General features: G+C 52.5%; 1 protein-coding gene across 9 annotated transcripts in view; it reads right to left on the bottom strand.

The window, feature by feature from the left end:
* The window catches only part of DENND3 (DENN domain containing 3), a 58,311-nt gene that overhangs the window by 3,931 nt on the left and 27,380 nt on the right, over positions 1-27,000 (bottom strand). For 5 of the 9 annotated variants that reach the window (XM_027077998.1, XM_027078001.1, XM_027078003.1 and 2 more), the window contains 11 exons: positions 25,951-26,047; positions 25,047-25,150; positions 24,292-24,491; positions 22,727-23,248; positions 17,438-17,697; positions 16,138-16,308; positions 14,684-14,813; positions 12,062-12,175; positions 9,170-9,309; positions 5,821-5,981; positions 4,468-4,601 (listed from right to left, as the gene is read on the bottom strand). In XM_027077998.1, coding sequence (XP_026933799.1) covers positions 4,468-4,601; positions 5,821-5,981; positions 9,170-9,309; positions 12,062-12,175; positions 14,684-14,813; positions 16,138-16,308; positions 17,438-17,697; positions 22,727-23,248; positions 24,292-24,491; positions 25,047-25,150; positions 25,951-26,047 — 2,033 coding nt within the window. The other 4 variants (XM_027077999.1, XM_027078000.1, XM_027078002.1 and 1 more) reach the window with 2 other exon arrangements.

Here is a 27,000-nt window from a genome sequence, read left to right as displayed (position 1 = left end):
TGCAGTGAAAATCACAACACATGTGAAGCTTGAAGATGCGACTAAAAACCAACAGGAAACACAGTAGACAGAAGCAGACCCACAGATGATCCAGTATCCAGCAGACAAGGACTTTAGACCAACAATGACAAATATGTTTTAAAACTTAGAGAAAGATATGGAGAGGATAAGTGAAGAATATAGGATTTAGGAGAGAAAATCAAAGTTCTTTATAAAATAAATGGAAGTTCTAGAACTAAAATGAAAGTTTGCTGGATAGGTTTAACTGCAGACAGGACACAGAAGAAGAGAGGTTCAGGTCTTAGCCAGACTAAAGCACACAAGAAAAAGAAGGAGAAAATTATAGCAGTGCCTGAGACCTGTGGGACATTATCAGATGGTCTAACTAATAATATAATTATATGCAATTATAATATACATTACTAATATATAATTAGAATCCCAGAAGACACGGAGAGAGAGAATGGGCAAGACAAATAATGGAAGAGGTAATGGTTAAGTTTTCCCCAAATTCAAGAGAGTAAACTGCAAGCAAGATAAACACAAAGCCCTTCACACCCAAGCACACTGTAGTCCAACTCATGCAAACCAGAGACAGAATCTTAAAAGCAGCTACAGAAATCACATTATAGTCAGCAGAACAGCAGGAATGACGGCAGACCTCCCGTCAGGAACGAGCTAAGCTGCGAGACAATGGAATGATATTTCTAGTGTGCCGGGAAAAAAATAAAAACCATCAGCCTAGAATCTGTTTACAACAGACTCATATCAGAAGAAATACTACAGGAAATTCTTAAGGCTAAGGGGCAGTGATGCAAGATGGAAACCTGGATTTTAAGAAGGAGTGAAGCTCAACCCGAAATGGTAAATATATGGGCAAAAATAATTTTTTTCTTAATTCCTTTGAAAGACCATTGAGCACTTAGGCAGAATTTTTAAAAATAGGTTTATCACAATCATAGAAATAAAATACTGCATTTAACAACAATAGGAAAGGGAGAGAAAGAGGTAAATGGAATTAATTTTACTGCTGTGCTCTGTGTCCATTATACATGAAGTGGTGTGTAACAGTTATTTAAAGTAGATTGTGAGAAGGTAAGGTTGCACATTGAAATCCTTAAAGCAACCACTAAAAAGTGGAACAAAAAACACAGAGTTAGGGACTTCCTGGGCAGTCCAGTGGTTAAAACTCCACACTTCCACTGCAGGGGGTGTGGGTTCGATCCCTAGCTGGGGAAGTAAGATCCCACATGCTGCATGGCATGGCCCCCATCCCCCAAAAAAACCGAACATAGAGCTAAAAAGACAATAAAGAAGATTAACTTGAATTTAAGAGCAGTCTAAAAGGAGGCAGGAAAGGAGGAACAAAAGAAAAAAGTACAGATGTGAAAAATGGAAAAAAAAATAAGGGTACACTCAACCATACGATTAATCGCCTTGAAAGTGAGTAGACTGATTGGCACAGGGTATGAATAGACATTTCTCTGAAGAAGACACACAGATGGCGAGCAGTCCATGAACAGATGCTCCGCGTCATAAGCCATCGGGGAAACGCAACCAGACCCGCAACGAGATGCCGCGTCACGCCCACGAGGACGATTACGGTAAAAAAAACAGATAATAACAAGTTCTGCTGAGGACGGGGAGGAACTGGAAGCCTCATATCCGCTGCCAGGGATATAAAACGGGGTGGAAAAGAGTGACAGGAGAGCCGATAACCAAGCTGTAGCATTCACACAATAAAAAGAATGAGCTACTGCTATTCAGACACTGTGGATGAGTCCTAAAAACATCATGTTGCCGGAACTGAGCCAGATGAAAAGAACACATGCTGTAGAGCCCATTTATAGAAAGTTCAGGAACAAGCACAACAAGCCCGTAACAGAATTCAGGAGTTGTTTCCCTCAAGCGGGGGCCACCTGGAAAGGGGCACAGAGGGACCAGCAGTGGTGATGGAAATGTTCTGTGTCTTGACTGTCGGGTGGTTATGTGGTGTATACTTTCGTCAAGACACAACAAACTGAACGGTACGGTACTGGCACAAAAACAGAAATGTAGATCAATGGAACAGGACAGAGATGCCAGAGAGAAACCCACGCACCTACGGTCACCTAATCTATGACGGGGGAGGCAAGAATATACAATGGAGGAAAGCCAGTCGCTTCAATAAGTGGTGCTGGGAAAACTGGACAGCCACAGGTAAATCAATGAAATTAGAACATTTTCTAACACCATACACAAAAATGAACTCAAAATGGATTAAGGACCTAAATGTAAGGCCGGACACTTCTTATAAAACTTTCTGAGGAAAACACAGGCAGAACACTCTATGACATAAATCACAGCAAGATCCTTTCTGACCCACATCCTAGAGAAATGAAAATAAAACCAAAAATAAACAAATGGGACCTAATGAAACTTACAAGCTTTAGCACAGCAAAGGAAACCATAAACAAAAAAGACAACCCTCAGAATGGGAGAAAATATTTGCACACGAAGCAACCGACAAGGGATTAATTTCCAAAATATACAAACAACTCATGCAGCTCAATATCAAAAAAATAACCCAATCAAAAAATGGGCAGAAGATCTAGACACTCCTCCAAAAAAGACACACAGATGGCCAAAAAAAACAAGAAAGCCACTCAGCATCACTCGTTATTAGAGAAATGCAAATCAAAACTACAATGAAGTATCACCTCACACCACTAAGAATGGACATCATCAGAAAATCTACAGGGCTTCCCTGGTGGCGCAGTGGTTAAGAATCTGCCTGCCAATGCAGGGGACACGGGTTCGAGCCCTGGCCCGGGAAGATCCCACATGCCGCGGAGCAACTAAGCCCGTGCACCACAACTACTGAGCCTGTGCTCTAGAGCCCGTGAGCCACAACTACTGAGCCCTCATGCCGCAACTACTGAAGCCCGCACACCTAGAGCCCGTGCTCCGCAACGAGAAGCCTCCGCAGCGAGAAGCCACCGCAATGAGAAGCCACCGCAATGAGAAGCAGCCCACGCACTGCAACAGAGTGGCCCCCACTCACCGTAACTAGAGAAAAGTCCGCGTGCATCAACGAAGACCCAATGCAGCCAAAAATAAATAAGTAAATTAATTAATTAAAAAAAATCTACAAACAATAAATGCTGGAGAGGGTGTGGAGAAAAGGGAACCCTCCTACACTGTTGGTGGGGATGTAAATTGATACAACCACTATGGAGGTTCCTTAAAAAACTAAAAATAGGACTGCCATATGACCCAGCAGTACCACTCCTGGGCATATACCCTGAGAAAACCGTAATTTGAAACAAGATACATGCACCGAGTGTTCATTGCAGCACTATTTACAATAGCCAGGACATGGAAGCAACCTAAATGTCCATCAACAGAGGAATGGATAAAGAAGACGTGGTACATATTATACAATGGAATATTACTCAGCCATAAAAAGAACAAAATAATGCCATCTGCAGCAATATGGATGGACCTAGAGATTGTCATACTGAGTAAGCCAGAAAGAGAAAGACAAATCCCATATGCTGTCACTTACATGTGGAATCTAAAAGAAAAGGTACAAATGGACTTATTTACAGTAAGTACAAAACAGAAGTAGAGTCACAGATGTAGAAAACAAACATGGTTACCAGGGGATGGCGGGGGGGATAAATTGGGAGATTGGGATTGACATATACACACTACTATATATAAAATAGACAACTAACAAGAACCTACTGTATAGCCCAGGGAACTCTACTCAATATTCTGTAATGGCCTATATGGGAAAAGAATCCAAAAAAAAAAAAGCGGAGATATATATATAACTGATTCACTTTGCTGTAGCCTGAAATTAACACAACACTGTAAATCAACTATACTCCAATAAAAATTTTTTAAAAACACAACAAACTGTACATACGTTTTGTGCATCTCATCATACGTAAAACATGCTTCAATTTAAAAAGCGTTCACGACCATCGCCCATGCTACCTGGCATACATACACCAGGGAAGACTTCAAAGTGCAGGCAACCTCCATGCGGTGATGCTCAGAAAATGCAGAACGCCCACGTCACTAGGCACAGCGTCTGTACCTCCCGTCAACCCCGAAGTGCCCCCTCAGACCCCCAGACGTCCCCGCCCGAGGTCTGTGCTGGGAGGGGCAGAGGGGAGCACACAGCACGGCTGGGGAGACGTGACCCGCACGCAAACGACCGGGCCACAGAGGGCTGCCGGGAGGAGTGGCAACGGCCCCGCGGGGCACGGCGAGAGCAGAGACAGGAGCAGGCGGGGAGGCCGCGCAGGGAGTAGGGCCGCCGGGGACGCAGCAAACTCAGGAGGGGTGTGGGGAGCTGCGTGCATCAAGAAGGAACCAGGGTTTCACAGTCAAAGTTGGAAACGCGCGTGGCAGAGGAAAGGGGCCTTGGCTCCCCTGCCGTTAGCCAGGAGCCAAGAGCAGGGACCAAGCACTTACAGCACCAGAGGCAGCCGCCGTGCAGTCTGATGGCCGAGAGCCCATCGCCCGGCAGCTGGAACCTGCTGGTCACCTGCAGGGAGCTCGCGTTCCAGGCCAGGACTGTCCCGTCCGTGCTGCACGAGTACACAGTGCTGTGGGGTGAACACGCATGCAGGCGCTTAACTGTGGCCCCGAGAACACCGTGTGCTTTTCAAGCTCCCACCAGGTAAGCATCCACAGCAGGGCCAGCGAGACACCAGCGCCGTCGGGGGGCGGGTTTCTGAGCGCCCCCCCCCCCCAGCACCTCCACCACGGCTGCTGCCTCCGCCAGGAATTGTGAACAGAACCGTAAAGGGCTGTTAACTAAAATCCACCCCTCCCGCCAGGGGCCGGGAGCGGCACACGCCCCCACGGCATCGGCGACTGGCAGCTGCGGGGAGGCGGCCCTTCCACCACCTGAGGGCATGGCATCTTCACGTGAGGACCTAAGTCCACCTGACTGAGGACAGGCGGCAGCCCTGAAACTCGGGACACAAGGGGATGGGGGTGGCACAGAGGGAAGCAGCAGAAAAGCTTAGGAGCTGTGGCCACCTGCGCCCGGGGCTGGGGCTGCCCGTTCAGGGTGGGTGACCTCAGCACACCTCACACACCCACTGAGCCCCGCTTCGTCACAGAGGGAAACAGGGACCCCGCCTGGTTCTCGCGTCTCCCCTGGGCACCTGCTGTGTCCAGGCCCTGTCCCAAGCACAGGACACGGCAGACAGCAGGACAGACACAGGGCTGCCCTTGGGGGGCTGGCATTCTTAACCTGGTAAAGCCGGTGAAGGATGAGGTAAATACATCTTACAGGTTGAACTGTGTCCCCCAAGAAAGATATGTTGACATCCTAGCCCCCCAACACCTCAAAATGCCACCTTATTTGGCAGCAGGGCCTTTCCAGAAGTAGTTAAATGCTGCTAATAGTGTGGACCCCCATCCAACATTGACCTGTGTCCTCATAAGAAGGGGACATTTGGACACGGGCACACAGGGGGTTCCATGAGAAGACATGGGGTTAGGGCGATGCGTCTACAGGCCCAGGATGGCAGGCAAACACCAGAGCCAAAGAGCAGGCAGGGAAGGCGGGGTACCAGCTGCTACGAGCACCGCACGCACGCTGGACTCGGTCTCCAGCAGAGGCCGCTGCTCTGCACCCATCATGGCCACACCACATAGGAATGTCCCCGACTCACCTTCCAGACCCGCTTTGCTTCCCCTGCGCTGCCCGGGCCCTGCAGGCCATGGCCCACGGCCATGGGAACCCTTCCCTCTGGGACCCCTGACCCACACAAGAGCCAGACGGCCCCTCCTCCCAGGGGAGCCTGGCCGGACCTGGGTGCCTGCGCTCTGTCCTGCACGACCAGACCCGTGACGCTGGAGCGGTGGTCCGTGAGCTGCTTGTTGCAGGACATGCTGTGGACGTTGATGATGTAGATGACCGAGTCCTCCGAGCCAACCCACACCTGGGTTTGCTCCGCCATCACCATGCAGTTCTGAGGGGGCCGAGGAGAGAGCAGAGCAGTCAGTTCCCCGTGTTCCCGGCAGTCGTTCTGTCCTGTGCGCTCACAGCCAGCACTGAGCCGCCGCTTAGGGACCGACAGGCTTAGGGTCCTGCCGGCCTCTGGTCACGCTCTCGTCATTCGATCAACACATCATCTTGCCGTGTGTTCCTGTTTAAGGATGCCTCTGACACTTGAACGACACAGGTTTGAACTGCATGGGTCCACATTTTCTCTGTAAAGCACATTCCAGCCTCTGGCACCTCAGCTCTATACTAGGGCACCATGTTAAACAGCAAAATCACGATAAAAAGCACAGAAATGTGAAGAACGTGGCACTAAATAGGCCGTGAAAAGGACACGTGTCTACAGTTTGAGCTGAACCAAGAAGGCAGAGTCGCCTGGCTTGAGCTCGGCTGGGAACACGCACACAGCTCCCATTTCTCCCTGCTCTGGAGACGGGCATGTCTGTGGAGAACCATGAAAGCGCCGTAAGTATTTGCTCTGGAGCTACCGGGTAGGTAAGTTTGCAAATATGGAATCTGCACATCATGAGGACAGACTGTCTATTAGCCGGTGCTCTTGCAGCTAAGAGAGCAGCGCTCTCGGGGATTCCGGCTTAGCAAGGTCAATGCCAGTGACCATCTTCAGACTTTCTGAAATTAGAAATTAAGAACTAAAACACTGAAGAGTTATAAAAGCCACATAAACATGTGAAACGCAAATGTGTCTGCCTGTACATCTCAACCAACCCGACTGCATCCCTAAAAAAGCGTTCCCTAAACGTTTCCTGAGCGGCGTCCGACTCTATCCATGATATGGGCAACATTTTACTGGTAACCAAACGAGGGTCTCAGATTGTCAGATCCAAGCAGATTTCAAAGAGCAACAGTTACATCCCTGTGGAGGGGCTGAGGCTAGATCTAGTCCTGTATAATCAGTACCGATGGTGCTTACTGGTACTTATCTTTGTCAGAAGAAAGAGCTCATAAAAATTGATAGCTTTTGGGGCTTCCCTGGCGGCGCAGTGGTTGAGAGTCCGCCTGCCGATGCAGGGGACACGGGTTCGTGCCCCGGTCCGGGAAGATCCCACGTGCCGCGGAGCGGCTGGGCCCGTGAGCCATGGCCGCTGAGCCTGCGCGTCCGGAGCCTGTGCTCCGCAGCGGGAGAGGCCGCAACAGTGAGAGACCCGCGTACCGCAAAACAAACAAAAAAATTGATAGCTTTAATTTGACCAATAAACATTCTCATAAGTTAGAAAAAGATGCTACCTTGCTAATTTCAGAACTAATCATTTAAAAAAGCCCTTTCTTTTGAGGCATCTACCTGAGAATTGTTGTAACATTTTAGTAAAATGTCTTTCTTTAGTGGCCCAAAGATATCTTAGATAAACCACTTGGAACTTCAAATTTCAGATGAGGCAGCATTTTCTAGAGATAACTGCCCCAGTTGCTGTCTTGTTGAAACAGTACAAAATATCCCTGTGAAACCAGTGGGAAGATATTTTCACATAACTGGGTAACTCTGCTTTAATTAAATGTTACCTGGCCTAACTGGGGAGCAGAACAGATTGATACAAAATGCAGCCGTATGATTTTATCTTCACAAGGACTTTAAGTTATTCTGTTATTAAACAGTCTTTCAAATGCTTGTAACTAAGAATCAACAGGAAAGAAATTAAATTTTAGAGTAACAGTGAAGTCCTTAACTTCTCCTCCTTGTTTTTCATTTCACCTAAAGCGTTATTAGACTTTTGTACACGTTTTACTTTAACGCGCCTTGGATTCCATTCCTGTATCATCTGAGGCTCACTGTTTGAACGCGGGGAAAATGGTTCAGCAACTTCTTTAGATGATCCCGCACCCTCTTAGCAACTTATATTTGGATTCACAATTTTTCTGTTTCACCCCAGTTTTGAGAGCATAGATTGTCACATTATCTTTAGATGGTGGAATGTGGCCGTCAAAGTTGATGATACGAAGGAACGAGGAACACTTAGGTACGTAAACTTCACTACACCACGCTTTTTACATTAAACACGAAAAAAGTAGTTTTGTGTTAAAGGAGCTGGCCTGAGGATTTTCCTAGCAAGAATCCCTTGGGACAGTGGCTTCCTTTGTGCCCTCAGAGGGTCTTGAACAGGATGAAGCCCACCAAGGAGTAGGTGTGACAGCATTTTGAACAGTAGGGTGGTATCGCCAAAGATATCTGGAGTGCCGAGTTAAAAGGCAGCCCCACCGGAAAGAAACCACTGATCACCCCTCAACTGGAAACACGAATTCACACGACACGTTCCAGGCGTGGAGGCCCTGGGGCACATGGCTGACATCACGTAGTACAGAAATAAGACATGATTTTCAAAGGGCCGTGCAAGGCCTCGAGAAGTCTCCAAAAAGCAGGGGGCTGATCCTGGTGGCACTGAGGGCTACAGACCTGAAACTTGACCTTGGGTTTGTGGGGGTGGGGTGAGGCTGTGTTTGCATGAATTTAACTTTTTTTTAAAATTTATTTTTGGCTGTGTTGGGTCTTTGTTGTGGTGCACGTGCTTCTCACTGCGGTGGTTTCTCTTGTTGAGGAGCACGGGCTCTAGAGCGCAGGCTCAGTAGTTGTGGCACACGAGCTTAGTTGCTCCGTGGCAATATCTTCCCAGACCAGGGCTCGAACCCGTGTCCCCTGCACTGGCAGGCAGATTCTTAACCACTGCGCCACCAGGGAAGTCCCTTAACTTTCTTTTAATTAAAGTTGACTAGGCTATCAGTCTAAAAGCTCAAAGAACTGAGGTTTCTCAACCACGAGATAACTATAATATCATGCAGATTTGACTTAAATGGTTCTTAGTTTTCGAACCCAAATGTGTTAAAATGATTCTAGTGTCTGCTTTTGGTGACTGACAATGTAAATGTGAGACTACCACACTGCCCTTTCCATGACTGAAATCCTGTTTTAGATTTCAGAGCGGGGGTGGTTAAAGCCATTATCTGCTCACTTAAAGAAGAATATTTAAGTGAAGGATGGAACAAGCTTACATTTTAAAACTCGAGATAAAAATCAAAGACTTGCAGGATTCAGCGACGCCGTGGGATTCGTGAATCCCGCTACCTATACAGGTGGACGTGTTCAATTTCCAAAATCACAAGTTAGCCTGGAAGCTGACTGAGTACTGTGCGCGTTCGTTTACTCACCAGTCTAGAAGTGCCCACTTTAAAGCAGTGCTGGTGAACCGTCCAAGAGGAAGCGTCAAATACGACCACCTTGCCTTCGTTCAGAGCGCACCATAATTTGGGGTGAGCGTCCTCCACTTTTTCTGCTGGGTCAAGATGCCCTAAAGAGGAAAGCAACCCGGAACGGTGAGACCCTCTGCTGCATCAGCATGTGGTTCACACGTGACTCAGGTCCTGCCCGGCCAGGTGCCACCCTGGGTGCCCAGGACCAAAGGTGAGCACGGCCCGAGCTCCCGTGCCCCTCGGAGCTTCGAGTCTCGGGGACAAGCTGGCTCCAGCTAGAGAAACACGCAGACAGATGGAGCCCGGGGGTGGCTTCCCTGAGCCGGGATCTGGGGGAGGCCTGAGGATTCACTCGTGGGCAGCGTTTCAGGCAGAGGGAAGTGGGCGCAGGGACAGAGGAAGGAGGGAGCCTGTGGCCACGTCCCCGAGGGCAGCTGGGCTCCCGCTGCCTCACGTCACCGCCAACACGAGGCCTGGTCAGCGCTCTCCGTCTTGGCCATCCTAACGGCGTGAAGAATTTGGTTTTTCATTTGTGGTTTATTTGCGTTTCCCTGATGCCGATGAGGCTGCTGGCTTTAGCTGGGCGTCTGGATCTCCCCCGTGGTGAAGCCTTTATGTCTCCTGCCCATGTCTTTTTTTTTTTTTTTTTGCAGTACGCAGGCCTCTCCCGTTGCGGAGCACAGGCTCTGGACGCGCAGGCTCAGCGGCCATGGCTCACGGGCCCAGCCGCTCCGCGGCACGTGGGACCTTCCCGGACCGGGGCACAAACCCGCGTCCCCTGCACTGGCAGGCGGACTCTCAACCACCGCGCCACCAGGGGAGCCCCTCTCTTGCCCATTTCTGAATCGGGCTGTCTCATGCTCCTTGACTTGTAGCCGTTCTTTAAATATCCCCAACTTGAGCCCCTTGTCGGTTCTCTCGTCTTGTGAACATCCCTTTCCCAGTCTGCAACCACCACTTTCACTCGTTTGGAAGTTTCTTTTAAAAATCCTTAACTCACCAGTCTGTTCCTTTATGGCTAGTATTTTTTATATGCTATTTGTGAACTTTTTCCTTACCGTAAGGTCATGAATATCCTCTTCTATGTTATCGTCTCCAAGTTTCATTTGTTTATGTTTTTGCCTTTCACGTTTAGAATGTGAAGTGATGGCCACGTGTGATCTGAGGTGTGGTCGAGCTTCATCTTCTCCACACGGATGCACAACATCCCAACGCCTTCTGTGATGGAGACCGTCTTTCCCCTCCCCTGCTCTGTAGCACCACCTCTGTCACAAGTGCAAGAAGTGTGAATCTGCCAGTCTTTCTGGGGTGTTCACGCCATTGGTCTCCTGGCCCCCTTGGGGGAGATCCTGCCCCCTGAGACACAGTCTTCAATCCCCCAGAGACTGGGATGCTCTGAAGCCGGGCTCGGTGCCTGGGGCCTGGCTCCCTTGACTCTCGGCATTCTTGGAGGGGTTGCCCGCTTCTTGACGGGTGCGTCCTGACCCCAGGCTCGTCCCCCTGACCCCACATGGCTGGCCAAAGCTCTCTCAGCCACTGTTTCCAGTACCAGCAGCTCCGTTCTCCTTTGTTTTCTTATATGTTGTCCGGCCCTTCTAGATGTTCTCAGCGGGACGGGAACTAGCCCTTGATGACAGGAAACCCAGAGTCTAGTCAGGCTTAATTTAAGGGAAACTAACGTAGATCTAAGGACAGCTCGTCTATTCAGATGCCGTGATGAAAAGCGTCTTGGTCTGTGCGGTCACAGCTGAGTGACATCAACAGAGCGCCTCGACTGGATAAATGACGTCCCAGAGGGTGGGCTCGGCCGCTCTCGACTCTCTTTCATCTGAGATCTGTTGCTTTACTGGGTCTTCTGGACGTTCAGGGAAGAGAGGAGGCTGCTTTGCCACAGAAACTCGATTCGCCCATCGGAAGCCGTGTGGAATGTGAGCTCCTGGCTGTGCATCGCCGGACTGCCCCGCAGGGTCACGAACCTCGGAGGGTGAAGGACGGGGGTGCACGGATGTCGCCACCGCCGCCGCCGCCAACTCCTGATGCGGACAGGCCGAACACGGGGTGACCGGACTCAAAGGCTCTCTTCTGCCCAGAACTGAGCTCCTTTGTTCCCAACACTATAACCTTGAAGCAACACTCTGCTGCAACTCTCTGCGAGTCAGAATTAAGTAAAAGCATTTGGACAGTTGTACGCCTGTGACACAGGGCCGTCTTTGTTTACCCCCAGGCCTGGGCAGCGACCCTGTCTTCTTGCTGTTATCACTCTGACGCAGCTCGTAGGGGCCTTGAAAGTCTGTGGGACTGTCCGACCACTCCAAGCAGGAAGAGCCGCGTTGTCAGATGTGCACATCAGCATAGGAGGTGCAGCCATCCCATCCCGGTGACAATGGGCTTGATCCGACCAAAGACAGAAGCGCAGGGCCTTTATCCACCGGACGTGAGGACGGCGAGGACGGACGGGGACTCGGCCCCTCACGGCCCCGCTCCGGCCTCTGAGTCCACAGAGAGGCCGCACCTCATTGCTCAGGGTTCCGCCCTCCAACAGTAGAAAACCACCTGGTCCCCGTCCACCCTCATCCTGCCATCGCCCTTCCACTTCAGCGCTGACCCTGACCACAAGTCTTAAGCTCTCAGATTGTCCCAAACACAGCAGCGACATAAACAACCAGGTCCTACTGTACAGCACAGGGAGCTATTCTTTTCCATAATGGAAAAGAATATGAAAAGGAACGTATATACGTGTATAACTGAATCCCTTTGCTGTACAGCAGAAATTAACACAACACTGTAAATCAACTATACGTCAATAAAATTTTTTAAAAAACAAACAGCAGTGACAAAGCAGGGAATGGCCTTCACCTGGGGTGTAGAGCAGGACATCGATGGCGCGTGGGAAGGTCTCTCCTGCGGAAGGGTTGATCTTGTGCTTCAGGGTCTCTGAGGTCGTCTTCGGAACTGCCATGGGCACTGAAATGCAGACACGGGGGATTAGTTCCCCAGACTGGAGGAGACCCAGGTTATCCAAGAGCCTTGCACATTCTGCTTTCCTTAGGGTATTAGCTCTGGGGTAAAACTTCATAATTTGGGAAGACGACGCTCTCTTTAAACTGGACATTAAAGTAAAGCCAAGCGTATCCGGCCAGAGGGCGAGCATTTGCCAACGTCTCACATTGCTTTTTGTTTAAACACAGCTCTCAAGCTAAATGATCTGACCTCTGTCCACACTCAACCGTTACGTATGGTCTAGCCAAGGGAAGACTCTACACGTTTCTCCATAAATCTAACCCACGAGTGGTTTCTCACCTCGTCACGTGGTGTGGCTGCCGTGGGTGCGTCCTGTGTGCTGTAGGGCATTTAGCAGCCCCCTGGCCTCACCCAGTCAATGCCAGTAGCAACCTCCCCACTGCCACACACACACACACACACACCCCACAGATACCTCCAGTCACTGCCAAATGCCCCACCCCAGGGATGGGGTGCAGATTTCAGAAAGTTTCATTTTTAGACCGTCCATCACGCATGGACCATAAGCTCTTAACTTAAGCCCAGGATCATGTATGGTTGCCTCATTCCGCTTTACACAAGGGAAAACAGTTCTTGATTGGGAACAAGGAATCAGGGACACTGAGCTTGGACCATCCCCCCTTCGCCGTATGGAATTAAGAGTGTCATTTGTTGGGTGCTGCCATGGTAACTGTGTGTTATTTCCAGAGGAGTGAGAAGGCTTTTCTGTAAACTCTTGACAAAGATCAGGCATGAGCTTGGAGTGGTCTAAGCAGCTGAAGTGTAGTGTGTATTTGATTTTGTTCCTAATTAAGGGGGGGGGAAACCCAGCAATCGATGTCTGGTTCTAGGACTGTTGACAAGGGCGCCTCCAAGTCACTCCAGCAACTGGAGCATCCTGTCTGCTCCCGGGGGTGGGGGTGGTCCTCAGACCAGGAAGCTCCAGGGATCGCACAGTTAGTGACAGACACAGCAAAGAGGAAAATGCACCAGGGGGAATCCACACATAACTGAGGCTTGTTTGCCCTGATTCTGGGACGACAGTTTAAACAACAGTGTCTTCCTGGCTGTATACACCCAAGAGGAATGAAACACACGTCCAAACAAAAACCTGTATGTGAACGTTCACAGCAGCGCTATTCACGACAGCTGGGAGGTGAGGATTGGATAAACTGTGCCGTATCCACAGAGCAGAATACACGCAGCCCAAAAGGAATGAAGCAGTGACACCTGCCACTCGGGTGAAGCCTGGAGCGTGATGCTACATGAAGGAAGCTAGACACACAGGACACACCCCGATGAGTTCACTTAGAGGAAGTGCACAGACTCGGCCAAAGTGTGGCAAATCCAGAGAGACAGAAAGGAGGTTAGCGGTTGCTGAAGCAGGTGAGGGATGGCTGCCAAATGCATGGGGCTTATCACTGGGGTGATGAAGATGTTCTGAAACCCATCATGCTGACGGCTGCACAACTCTGAATACACTCAGACCAGTACGGCGCGCACTGTAAAAAGGAACGGTAGGTGAACTGTATCTCAATAAAACCGTTATTTTTTAAAAAGTGCATACAGATAGAACTAGATGTCATCTTAAAAACATCCTACAACTTGTTCATCCATGTTTCATGAATTAATTTCATGTTGTGGGTTTAACCTAGCACACGTGACTTCCGGCACATAGTAATGTTAATAGCGATAAGTAATCCTCTACTCTCTGCTTCTTTATGCAAAGCACAGGACAGTTGGTTTTAGGAGATCATTTAAAAGTTGAAACAAAATAGAAGTAGCTAAAATGATGCATAAAGCTATTCTTACCTACTTGCTATTTCCTAGACTTGAAAAATCTTCTAAAAATAAAAAGTTGAGCTTACCACCAACCTCCATATGGCTTCCAGAATGTGAGAGCCAGATTTCAAGCTACAGGCGGAGATCAGAGAATTGCTCTGGAGGGAAACTGACCAAATCGAGAGAAAAAAGAGAGATGGCCATCGGGGGCCTCCATGCGCTCGCGCGGCAAGGTCCAGCAGCCAGGGGCAGCCGGGCACAGAGGCCCCCGCAGCTCCGCAGTGGGCGTGTGTCCGACCGCAGAACTCCAGCGACCACGACGGCGATTCCGTGAGTCGCGCAACAGCCTTCCACAAATTTCTGCTCTGCTTGAACCAGCCAGCAGCAATTCCGTCGCTGACAACTAAGATTCAGGAGCAATATCATCCGGGGTAGAGTGGACTCTAGTAACCCAGACACTGAAATGATGAGGTGCCTCGACGTGTCCTTAGGAGCACAGAGCTCCAAGGTGTTAAGTGAGGAAAGGAAAGATGCAGAACAACGGGTGATATTCAAAAATGAAAAGTACAGGAGAAAAACTTGAGACATTTGGGATTGGTTCTAATGGACAAGACAAAAGTCAACCAGATAAAAATCACTTAAGACATAACTCAAGACCCCGTGGCTGCATTGAACACATGCTGATCTTACTTTCGTTCTTCATCTTATCGAAGTAAGATAACTTGGAGGCCGCGTAGATGGCGCCGGGCGACTGCAGTGCACCCACGACGGCGTCCATCAGCAGGACGTGGGTCAGTGCCTGCTGGACGTACTGGGGGTCCTGTGGGAGGGACAGTCATCTCAGCACAGCTTCACTGAAATCATTTCATTCTAAAACTTGGTCACGTCACATAAAACAGCCCTTTCAAAGATGTGTGTTTTTCAACCACGTGAAGAGTTTAGATTTGGATTTGATGTCACGTGATCACGTCCTCTTAGTTGAGACATACACTGGCTGTTTATACCAGGGGTCAGCAAACTTCTGTAAAGGGCCAGGTGCTGAACACTTTAGGGTCTGTGGGCCATGCAGTCTCTGCCACGACAACTCAGCTCTGCCGTCAAGGGCAAAGGCAGCCGCAGACACTGTAAAGGAGAGGGCGGGATGTGGGTCCGTACGACTCTCCTTAGACGTCTGCCAGCCCACGGGCTTTGAGGAGCCAGTGTGTGGTAAATAAACCACTGGGTATAAAACCAAACAGGGAGCCGCGAAGTCACAGAGCATTGGAATCTTAGGACCTAGTCCCCGCTCCCTGCTCCAAACAGAAACGCTCCTTCTGTCTCCATGACCTTGGGCTTCTCCAGTGACAGAACGTCCATCAGAAACGGCAGCTCTCCCACCACCGAACATACGTTCTTCCTGACGCTTTCCACCGGGTGCCGCCCTCACCTGCATCTCCCTGAGGATCCGTGGGCACAGCTCTCCAGAACCTTCTGAACTGCTCCCTCATGAGAGTCCCCTATTCGTACTCTTTGCCCACTTTGTTGTGTGTTTTCCTGTCTCATCTTGCCATTTAGACAAGACAAATATCTCCCCTGCACCGTGTGTCCTCAGTCTTACCCTCCGTCCACGGTACCCTTCATGACGAGGAAGTCTTAATTTGGTGTGATCAAAGCCATCAGTTTGGCCCAAAGTAAATGAAGGTACAGAAGTCCCTAGGATATAAATGTAACCCTGTGGAAGGAATCTAACACCTCCCCCCAACCAAAACCCTAATCCTGTGAAGGGGAAAAATGAAGAGCCGCTTAGAGCAGGGTGTGCCCGGACCACCCAGCTCAGACCTGCGAGAGTCCAGCCCCCAACGCTCCCTTCCCTGGGGTGTCACCAGGGGCAGGGGGCAGTGCAGAGTGGTCACTCCCACAGTCCACCCACACCACCCTGCCAGCCCTTGCGTTTGCCCCCAGGGCGTCCCCCAAGACCCCAGGGCTTTGCATTGGGTCACGCGCACCGCAGCATCCTTAATGCCTTCTGATGAGACCTCATCTAATTCAATGGATCCCGCGCCCAGGCCCAGGCCCAGGCCCCAGTCCCACCCGGCTTTATGCTGAGCATTATTATAGAGACATGAGCCTTGGGTGAGAATAAAAAGGCAGACCGGGCCCCAGACCTTGTGGTCGTCGGCCAGCTTCTTCCCAGCCCACATCTCCTTCACCATCAGGTGCCACAGGTCACACTCTGTTTTAAGATTAGCTTCAAAGACTTCTTTCTTGGACAGCACTTTGATTTTTAAAGTGGGAATTCTCAGGAGCAGAAAAGCTACTGTGGTGTTTCTGACTTCCTGCAGAGGGAAAAAAGAGCCAAGTAAGTGAAATGACACCCACAGGGATCCTGGAGTCAATAGGAAATACATTTAGGGGTGGCGGTCTGCACACACTGAGGGGACCCACTGGGCACTGGCTGACATCCCCATGGGAAGGCAGAGTCCTTGAGGCTGGCCTGGGGCTGGGGCTGCCCGGGTGGGAGGTCCGGCAGGACCCAAGCAGGCCCTGAAGTACCCGGCGCCGGGTGCCGGGGGTGGGGTGAACAGGGCTCCTCCAGGTGGTCTGTTCTCAGAGACAGGTGACGGGGAGTCAGGGTCACGGCGGTGTCTGGAGCTCAGCGAGCCTTCCTGGTGGGTCTAAGTGTGACCTGTCAGCCACATGTCGACAGAGACACACCGGTGGACTCGTCCTCAGCGTTTAAAGATGCTTCATTCTTTCACCTCCTTAAATCTCTGTCTCTGGACTTCTGGGAGGAAGCCCGTCAAAGCAGGCTTGGGGGGAAAACTGAAGGAACCAGTGAGAAGGTGCGTCCACTGGCCCAGCCTTAGGCATGGGCCACAGGGGAGTTCTCATGCCTCTTCTGTCTCTGGGAATATGCAGTAACTGGATTAACACATCTAACACACCGCTTATAGATTTAGGAAATAAACCTGGGAAAATAAAGGTAAGCCATGAGTCAGGATCTCGACTCAGATTCCCTTAGTGGGGAAGATGACATTTAAAGTTGTTATAAAATGAACAGCCTGGGCCAGCCAGGAACCTGATCAGGAAACGAGATGGAACCGCTCACGGGCTGGCCCACGGCCGTTTCCCAGTAAAGCAACGTCTATGCTTCTCCTACATTGTCGAACCAGGTCAGCGAAAGGACAAGCCTGCCTTGCTTCTTGCTCTTCCCCCAAATACAAGTCAGCTGAACAGAGAATCTGCTGTCGGTGCACTTACTGCTCTGAACACATCACCCACTCCATCTATTCAGTCCTCACATCACTCCTATTCGGAGGGTGCATCCTTATTCCCACATTACAGGTGAGCAAACTGAGGCACAAACCATGAGTGGCTTGTGACGGGCCCACGGCTGGCAGAGCCCGGTGGGCTGTCCGGCTGCTGCACCTCCCAAGCCCAGGCGGCTTCCAGAGCTGCCCTCACCTCTATGTTTCTGAAGGTGGAAATCTCCACGTAGCCCGGCCTCCCCTCAGTAAGGAGGAACAGGCGCTTCTGGGTCATGGCGATCTTGCCCACGCCGCGATTTGTTTTGACGGAGCTTGACAGCTTATACACACACTCGTTTTTGTCCAGCTGCTCCGTCACCGAAAAAGGCAGGTTGACCCCTTGGGCCTCTGCTTCTGCCTCCTTCCAGCAGTTGTAGAAATCTTTGAATGTTTCTGGGTCAATCTGTTTCTGGTGTCCTTAGTTTTATAAAGAAAAAAAAAAAGAGAGATTCTTACAGCCATGGACACAGGTGCCTCAAGAACGGTTGCTTTACAATCAGGAAGCAGCACGTTACCTGCAGGACATAGCGGGTGGTGCCAGCACCTAAGTCTGCCTGGATGGAAACCACCTGGAAAGCGTCCCCTCCTTCCGCAGCTTCCCCAGGTGCCCAGGTGGGCACGTGATCTGGCCTGAGCCCATTGCCCTCTCCAGCCCCTACGTAGCCAGGTAGTCACAGTAACTCCTAGGGCACCAGGTAGGGACACTGGGACAAGGACAAAGTCCTGTGTCACCTCTAGAGCTGGTGGCAGCCATCTTGGGGCCAGTCCCAGGGCGAAGCTAATGCTAAAGAGACCAGATCCTTGGTGACACTCCCATACCACTGGATCAAGCCTTACCTGAAGCTGGCTTTATCTCAGTACTCTTTGGGTATATGAGCAAATAAGTTATTATTTGTAACCGTGATGATCTTAGTTGATACAGCAACCTTCCCAAATGTCCAATATTCAGGGGCTCCGGAGTCAGAGAGAGACCCAAGTCCGAAGCCCAGCTTCACTACTGTTTAGCAGTGTGACCACAGGCCAGCTGTGGAACGAACCTGCTTCCCTGTCTGTAACGTGGAGCTGGAACCACCCCCAACTCCCACTCAGCCGCTAAGAAGTCCGGCCCGTTCTAAGCTCGATGTTTCCCTGTGCCTGGCTCCTGCATCCTCCATTCTGCATCCTGGATCTGTCTGCCCTCCGTCCTCAGAGGGCCCTTCACATCCTACCCAGGAAGAAGCTCCTTAGTGGCCTCCCGCCTTCTAAGCTGCCCCCACCGGCAGCCTGCTTCACTCCACGCCTAGAATGAGGCTCCTCGTATCCACCAGGCCCAGATTCCTCCAGGATCAGGCCCCTCCTCCCCTTCGCACTCCTGCATCCCAGCACAGTGACAAGCATGTTGTTCCGTGCCTCTGCACACGCTGGTCTGGAGTGCTCGGACCAGAAAACTCCTACCTATCCTTCAAGACCCAGATAAAATGGCCCATGGGCAGCCTTCCCAGACAAGGGCCCACTAAGCTGATGCGCTCTTCCCTCACGGCATCTAACAATGCTTGCTGTGCTCTACCCTCTATACAGGCCCAGCTACCCTGGGCAGCTTGGTCCTAGATCAGGAGACTGAGGACTGGAGAGGGAAGCCCTACCAGCGGGTGGGCAGGTGCCAGGCAGACGGCCCGCCGACGCCGTGCCTTCGTGGGTCTGCCTTTCCCACTGGGGGCCTGCTCGGGATGCAGAAGCCTCCCCGTCTCAGCCTGGCTGGAGGCCAGATCTAAGAGGTCAAGAAAGGCTGTGAGGACTTCCCTGGTGGCGCAGTGGTTGAGAGTCCGCCTGCCGATGCAGGGGACACGGGTTCGTGCCCTGGTCCGGGAGGATCCCACGTGCCGTGGAGCAGATGGGCCCATGAGCCATGGCCGCTGAGCCTGCGCGTCCGGAGCCTGTGCTCCGCAACGGGAGAGGCCACGACAGTGAGAGGCCGGCGTACCGCAAAAAAAACAAAAAAGAAAGGCTGTGAAAGCTCGGCTCTGGTTCCCTAACACCTACCAGATAACGGTTTCCTGGGGAATTTGATGTCGTGGCCACAACTGAGTCTGGCCTCATCCCCACACAGTGCAGGCACAGGAATATTCAGGTGAAAACCTCCCAGGTGGCAGGATTCTGAGTTGACTCTCCTCTGGCTCACCTGTGTTTTTCTAATTGCCTTACAACCGTGGTCTACTACTTACAAATTTGTTTAACGTCCTTGGATCCAAACAGAATCACACCACAGTGGGATATCTGTATATACTTGGGTCGTTTTTAGAAAGTAAGTTACTGAGGGACTTCCCTGGCGGTCCAGTGGTTAAGACTTTGTCTTCCAGTGCAGGGGGTGTGGGTTCAATCCCTGGTCGGGGAGCTAAGACCCCACATGCCCTGCAGCCAAAAAACCAAAACAAAATAGAAGCAATATCGTAACAAATTCACTGAAGACTTTAAAAACGGTCCACGTCAAAAAAAAATCTTAAAAATAAAAAAAGAAAGTCACTGAAAAAAATGAAGCACAAGGGCCGGTCGGCAGGTGCCCAGGCAGACGGGCCTGGGGGGTCCCTGTGCTGGGCAGCGAGGCACCAAGAGGGTGCGCATCAGGGTGGGGCCCCGACCCCGTGACACGGTTCTCATCCCGCTTCCATTTCGGAAAGGCTCCTCCGTGTAGCTGCCTCTGACTGGAGCGCCTCCATCTACACCTCCTGGCGGTTCTGAACATCATGTTTTTAATCAGAAGCACTTGGCTATTTTAAGTGGACGACAAGGAAGAGGATGTTTAGTCTACGTAGCCAAGGAAAAGCCCAAGAATCAGGAGAGTGCGAGAGGGGAGTTGGGGAGAACCACGAAGCCATTACTTAATGAAAGCTGGAGCCAAAGATGCTGGGACGTGGAGCCTGGAGCCAAGAAACCCGTCCCTTCTGTCATTAGGACAAATGCTCCCACCATCTGGGTCCCTGCACAGTGCCGGGGCCAAGCGGAGCGAAGCGCAGGTCCCCAGAACCGGAAACAGCTTCCTCTCGCAGGCAGACGGGAGGCGGGCTCGCGGGCTTTGAGAGCCGGGGTGAAGGACACCAGAGAGGCCAGGGGTGCCCACGCGGGCCTGTGGATGCCACCCCTGCCAGGGCCGCAGCACAGCTGGACGGTGCACGTCCATGGCACTCACACAGCAATAGCCACCGTGCACACGAGGGGCCACCACGCACACCCACAGCCGCGGACAGAACGCTCATTCGTCTCCAATTCTGCACAAAAATGCCACCTGTTCATCTCTGCCCCTCACCCGCACTCCAACACAACCCCTCCAGCTCATCTTACGGGGGAGGCAGGGTCACCAGCTCCCGTGGGCCACACTGAAGGCCACACACAGCTGACTCCCCGCCCTGGGGCCAGGTCGTGAGGGCCCTGCACCTCGAATACCAGACTCCGACGCGTGTTCTTATGTTACATCCGTTTATTCTAAGATGGTGACCTTCAGCTTTGACCTAATCCTCCTTTTATTAGCACATACGCGCCCGTCAGGCAGAAACGTACATTGGATGCTGCGCGACAACGGTGCACGTATCCCAGAATCAAGGCCAACAATGACCTGCTTGCAATGCGAATGGAGCCTAAGTGACAACAGGGCCATCGACGGCACTGTCACCGTGGTCATCTGAGGATGCCCTCCCGGGTGTCCTTTCACGTCCCCGCAAGTCTGGGGCTGCTGGACGGCGCCCACGTGTTCAGCTGTAAGCCACACTGTCTGGCTCCCGTGGGACACGCTTCTGGCCACGGAGAGATGAGAGCTGGGAGGGCCAGGCCCTCTTCTCCCAGGAAAAGAGCGCCGCCCAGGCCATCGGCCCCCCGGGCTGCGCAGCAACGGGCTGGGCTGGGGGGAGAGGAAAGGGCCGGCTGCACGTCCAGACACCTCGTCACACGAGAACAGCGCCCCCGGGTGGATTACGCCGCGGTACTTCAGGTCCTGCAGCTGGCCTAGTGCTCGTATCCTTGTGTCCTCGCGAGGGCCCGCGCGGGAAGGGGGGGGCAGGGCCTCCTCTGAGAGCGCTGAGCCCCACAGCGCCTGCGCCCCACCTCCCGGTGGCCTGGGTGCTGCTGGTTGACCCCGCGAGAACCTCTGCCCCTGGCGGACTCAGTGCACCCCCCACTGCCCTGCCCATGGGAGTCCCCTGGGCAGCACCAGTCGCCCACAGATGCCCAGGGAGACGAGACTGGCTGGCCACGACGGGCCACTTCTCCGCGGCCGACATAAGGTGACACCACGCGGAGGGTCCCGTGGGCGCTGGGCCGGCCGCGCCCCCATCAGACCAATGGAGGGACTGTGAACAAGCGGCCCCATCCCTCCACTGGTGGGAAGGCGGCGCGCGTGGGTACAGAGAGGCCGGGCAACTCGACGGCAGCCGCGTAACGAGGAAGGACATCCCACACCTGTTACCAGCAAAGCACGGCCTTTCCAGAGGACACAGGGACTCCCGCACAGGACACGGAAGGAGATCCGACCCGATGGAAAAACAGGCCAGGCTGTGCCGCGCGGCTCCAAGGAGAGAGGCCCAGACGCCCCGAGCACAGGTGCCGACGCTCAGGGCGAGGCCACCTTGCTCACCAAACCGCAGAACACTTCAGACAGCTGCACCCCGCGCTGCCCAGGAGGTGCGGCTGGGCAGCCTCCCATGCTGCAGACCCACCTGGAGGGACCTGCTGGGGGGATGGCAGCTCCCACCCGACGGGGCTGCAGCAGCATCCTAGAGAAGGCCATCCACGACCGGGGGGCAGGCTGCGAGCCTCACTCGTCAGCATCAGGACAGGCGGACACGACCAAGGGTACAGGCCAACACGCTGCGCCGCCCTCACGTGCACAACACCGCCGGCAGCAAAGGCAAGGCGAGACGCCTGTGAGCACCACGGATACGCTTTGAAAATGCAGACCAACACACACGTACCGCGTGAGTCACGTATAGTTTACAAACGCACAAATCCTACGTTCTGCTTGTGGGTGCATCCACGTGCCGCAAACGCATAAGAACTTGGTCAGAAGGGAAAGGTCAAGTTTGGGACAGTGTCCCTCTGAGGAGGGAGGGGAGGAAAGGGTTCTGGACCAACCAGACGACTGCAGTAAACGTGGGAAATAAAAGCAGCGGGGGTGGAGGTGCCTGAAGCATTCCGGCTGGAGACATGCATCCCCATGTGGGAGGAAGGGGTCAGCACACAGCGAGCAACCCCCCAGGACGGGAGAGATGCCATTAAGTGTCACCAGGCCCTCCATCCCCACCCCCTTCCCAGAGCCTCGGCCAGCCCAGGAAGCAGGTAAAGCCCTCGCCCGCCCCGCAAGGCTCCTCCAGGCTGGGCCAACCTGCTCTCGAGGGTCTGCGCCACCCACCCAGCGGGCATCCTCCTACCTACGGTTAATGCCTCGAGGTCTGCGCCGCCCACCCCGCGGTCATCCTCCTACCTACGGTTAACGCCTCGAAGAGCCGGTGTATGATGCCCGCGTCCTTCACGATGCCCGACTCCTGCACCCTCTTCACAAAGTCGTCCAGCTGCATGTGCTTCTTGGGCAGCTCGAAGTTCTTCACGCGGTCGTCGGCCTTGGGGGCGTCCTCGGGCTTGTCCACGACCTCACTGATGAGCCGGCGCAGCTCGGGCGTCCGCTCGGCCTGCGCGCGCTCGGGCGCCGACAGGGACTTCACCGTCCTCTGGACGAGGTCGGCGGGAAAGATGCGCACGTCCGTCTTGTACAGGCTCTGGAAGTCCAGGAGGGCGCCCAGCAGCTGGCCCTGCATCAGCTGGACGAGCCCTCGCAGGTAGAAGTACCTCGCCAGCAGCACCGAGTTCTCGGGGGCCAGCGAGTCCATGGCTTTGCTCAGCTGGGCCACGCAGTCCGCGTGGAACGCCTGCACACACTGGCCCACCAGTGGAAAGTGGATTTCCGGGATCTTGAAGGTGTATGTCAACTTGGGGGGCACGTCCAGAACTGAGAAGTGAAGGGGAGATGAACGGTTAGCACAGACCTTAGAAACAGACACGCGTGCCCACCCCATCACCCGGCCCAGGGCCGTTTCTGTGCCTCGGATGCAGCGTGGAGCAGGACGCCCCGTGCCTCTTCCAGAAAGCTCCACGTGCCCCACGCTGAACGGGGCCCCTTCCTGCTCCCATGGCACAAATAGCGTTATTTGTTAAAACTGCTGATGCTAAGTTGAAACACGTGGCGGTGAGTCTTTGTTGAAGGACTAAGCTAATAACCTAGGCCGAGACGCACCTGCCAGGCGGGTGAGCCTCCCAAACAGCTGTTTCATTCACCTTAACAGCAGCTCTGCGCCATGGGTACTGTTACCACGCCCATCTCCCAGGGTGGGGACTGAGGCCTCCCCGGGTCCCCGGTACACAGCTACTGGGTACCCCAGGGTCACACAGCCAGGAAGCAGCTGTGCAGGGGACTCAGACCCACCAGGAGCCTCCAGAAGGTCAGTAAGGTCTTTTCATTTGAACACGCGGCCCCTCCTGGCGTCGCCGGCATGATCCCCACTCAGCCTCCAGCTCTCCCGCGAATGCGCCAGGAGGTACCAGCTGGTACTGGTGCCTTAGCCCGAGGCAGCAACCACTGGGGGCCCGAGCGGCTCACAGCGCTGGCCTCACTGCAGTTTCTCCCAAGGGCACTGGCTTCCTCTGTACCCTCAGCCCCTAGGAAGGGCCTGGCAATCACTGGGGGCCTAAGAGTTGCTGCATCCCCTTAGACAGTCATATATGTAAACACGTATCTCCTATGTACACATACACATACGTGCATATGTGTATGGGACAGGGCGATGGAAAATACAGACGAGAAATCGCTTTCTGTAATAAGCACAGTCTGCAAAATGAATGTTCTAAAAATATTTCAAATGACTAGTCGCCAGAAAGCTACAGCCATAAGCCCCCCTTTGCTTCTACCGAAACGAGCTGTGGTTTCTTTCAGTGACGGGCAGCATGAGAACCAAGTGAGTGAGGAAAGCCACAGCACGGGCGTGGCTGCACCACCTGTGTGGCTGCCTCCACAATCCTCGGTACGCATCTTCCGCAGCGACGAGTTCCGGGGCGGCAGCTCGGGCACCGCGATGTCCTGCAGGTTGGGCATGCTGACCACCATGCGCCTGTGAGCCCCGTGCGGGGCCGAGGGCTTCCGGCTGGCCATCTTCTCCACGGTGGGTCTTCTTGGACTCAGGAGCATCCCATCTATCCTGGGTGGGAAAACCCAACACCTCGTAGACACAGCAACGGCTGAAGCACAGGCTCAACTGGGCATTTTCCCCACCGCGGTGACCAGAATCCAGCATTCCCACGCCGAGTGGGAAACGGCGGGCACACTCCTGGCTCTCCCACGTGTAGTGAAGGCTGCATACAGTCCACACCCCAGGAGAAGCCACAACACACAGAACAAGGGCGTCGTCGACAGCCGACACGCGTTTGAGGGGTTCAGGAAAAGCGGCATGGAAGAGGTGGGAAACGGTGACGATGTGGAGAGAGAAAGAGAAGGAAATGGGGAGAAAACAGCACAAAGACCCAGAGCTGCCGCTGCAGGTACCCAGAGCTGCCTCTGCAGGTACGTCCAGCGCCCCCTGCAAGAAACAGAAGTGCACGGGGAGGAGCCTGACGTGTTACCCGACTCATTATGAATTTCTAAATGTGAGACTTCTCTGATCGAATTTATCATTTATCCTTCCACATAAAACTGTGCTCCTTGAGCACACGGACACCCAAGGAGTCGTGCATCCTTTAGAACGTAATATGCAAACCTGTCCTCTTCGGACTGCGTGCAGAGGTCCATCTGGGCAAAGGCGTCCATCCTTCTGCTGAGCCGAGCCTTGAGGAAAGCATGAAACATGTAGGTATCCAAGACCTGGAACAGACACCGAGGGGCAGGTTATTGCGCCTGGTCCACGGTCCTCTCCTCCCCGAGCTGCCAGGGCACCTGCAGCCACTGCACGGGTGGCCCTTCCCGACCCACCGAGGCCTCTCGCCAGCACCTTTGGACAAAAGTGCCCAGACACAGGTAGCTTTCTTAATTTATCATAATCTAAGATTTCCCCTCAATCCCTCACCAGCCAATCTCAAAGAATCAGCCACTCTTTGCATTTGAAAAACCACAGAAAGTTCAAAAGTCCAAACCACCCTGCCCCCCGGGACAGCAGCAGCCGCAGTCCCTGTGTTTCGTCATGGATTCTGGCGTCTCCTGGGGACGGCAGCCTCTCTAACGCTCCGCACCTCACAGCCAGCGCACCCCGTCTCCAGACTCACACGCAACAATCTCCAAGTCAGCTCCCAGGGAGTGTGGATGCTGCCCGGCCCTGGGAAGGGGGCGGTGATGGGAAGGGCATGGAATTGTGCAGCATGATGGAAAGGTTCTAGATCCAGACTGAGGAAGGGGCGACCAGGTACACGCCTTGGTCAAAACTCTGCACTCACTATACTTAAAATGGGTGCATTCTGTTATATGTAAATCCCACTCTAAAAAGTCAATTTAAAAAAATCAGAGCTGGCCAAAGGATCAGAAGAAACCACGCTCAAACAAACTTTTAGAAAAGCTAAGACACTGCATAGAATATTAACAGATACTGGAAACACTTGACTTGAAAAATACTTTAGATACAGAAAAGGGCAAAGGATCGACTATACACACAAACCCCACACACCTCTCACCTGTTTATAAAACTGCTGGTCCCCCGGAGCTCTTGTTTTGAGAAACTCTTCACTATTGAACACCCTATGTTCATAATTTAAGTGATTCTTCACTCCCCTGATGAAGAAAGATAGTCTAAGAGTTGGAATATTTTTAAATACATGAAAAAGACATTGCTGTTAGCAGAAAAACAGTAACAAGAAATACACACTTTGAAAAGCCCTGTCTGTAGGAACAGTACTCTGAGCGCTGAGGGACATGGTTTGGATGTATTCTGTGGTGGGGCTTTCTCGTCACTTCAAGCACGGCTTTCCCCCAACTGGAATGAATCTCAGGGTGGGGGAGTGTCTGTCTTCTTCAAGCCCCCTGGCTCCTTAGGCAAATGAAGATGCAATCATCCGTAATTGTTCATACAAATAAAACTGAGTTCAGGGTGGTGACACAGGAAGGGCACCCAGACTCTGAGCACTGACCCAGCTCGGCCGCCAGCCTGACCCTCGCCGGCCACTTCCCCATCCTACACCGTGGGGACTTGGGCACATGACCCCCGATCTACCGTGAGAGCCTACCAAGAGAATCAGTAATCCTACAGGGCATATTCAGGACGTAGCACGTCCGATGTTTTCCTTCTCTTGTGAGGGAAAAAATTACTTCATCTGATATCGTATTTTCTTTTTAATGAACTAAACTCATCAAGTTTGCAGAGTATTAAAAAAAAACCCTTCATGAAAGATTTCATGTTAAAAGAACAAAAGGAAAACTACATTTCGACAACCACACAAATTATACTGCTCTGAGCAAAGAGCTAATACAACCCATCTATAACGTGACATCCCGTCTTCCTAATAAATCATTTGCTTACATACATACAGCCAGCCAAAGAATACAACCATTAAAATGCTGATTTTGAAAGAATCACACTGAGTGTCATCAAGTTGGCCAGCTCTGGTCTAAAGACCCCTCCCAGGCAGGGTCTGTCCAGATCCGAAGGGGACCTGGTGTTGCCACCCTCCCTGCTACACAACCCAGGAGGTGGGGCGGGGAGAGGGAGAGAGAGAGTGGGGGGGGGG

Source organism: Aethalodelphis obliquidens, unplaced genomic scaffold, assembly GCF_003676395.1.
Source record: "Aethalodelphis obliquidens isolate GAN/ISIS:26980383/991018 unplaced genomic scaffold, ASM367639v1 scaffold41, whole genome shotgun sequence".
Taxonomy (NCBI): domain Eukaryota; kingdom Metazoa; phylum Chordata; class Mammalia; order Artiodactyla; family Delphinidae; genus Aethalodelphis; species Aethalodelphis obliquidens.
This window is presented reverse-complemented; position numbering and strand designations above follow the sequence as displayed.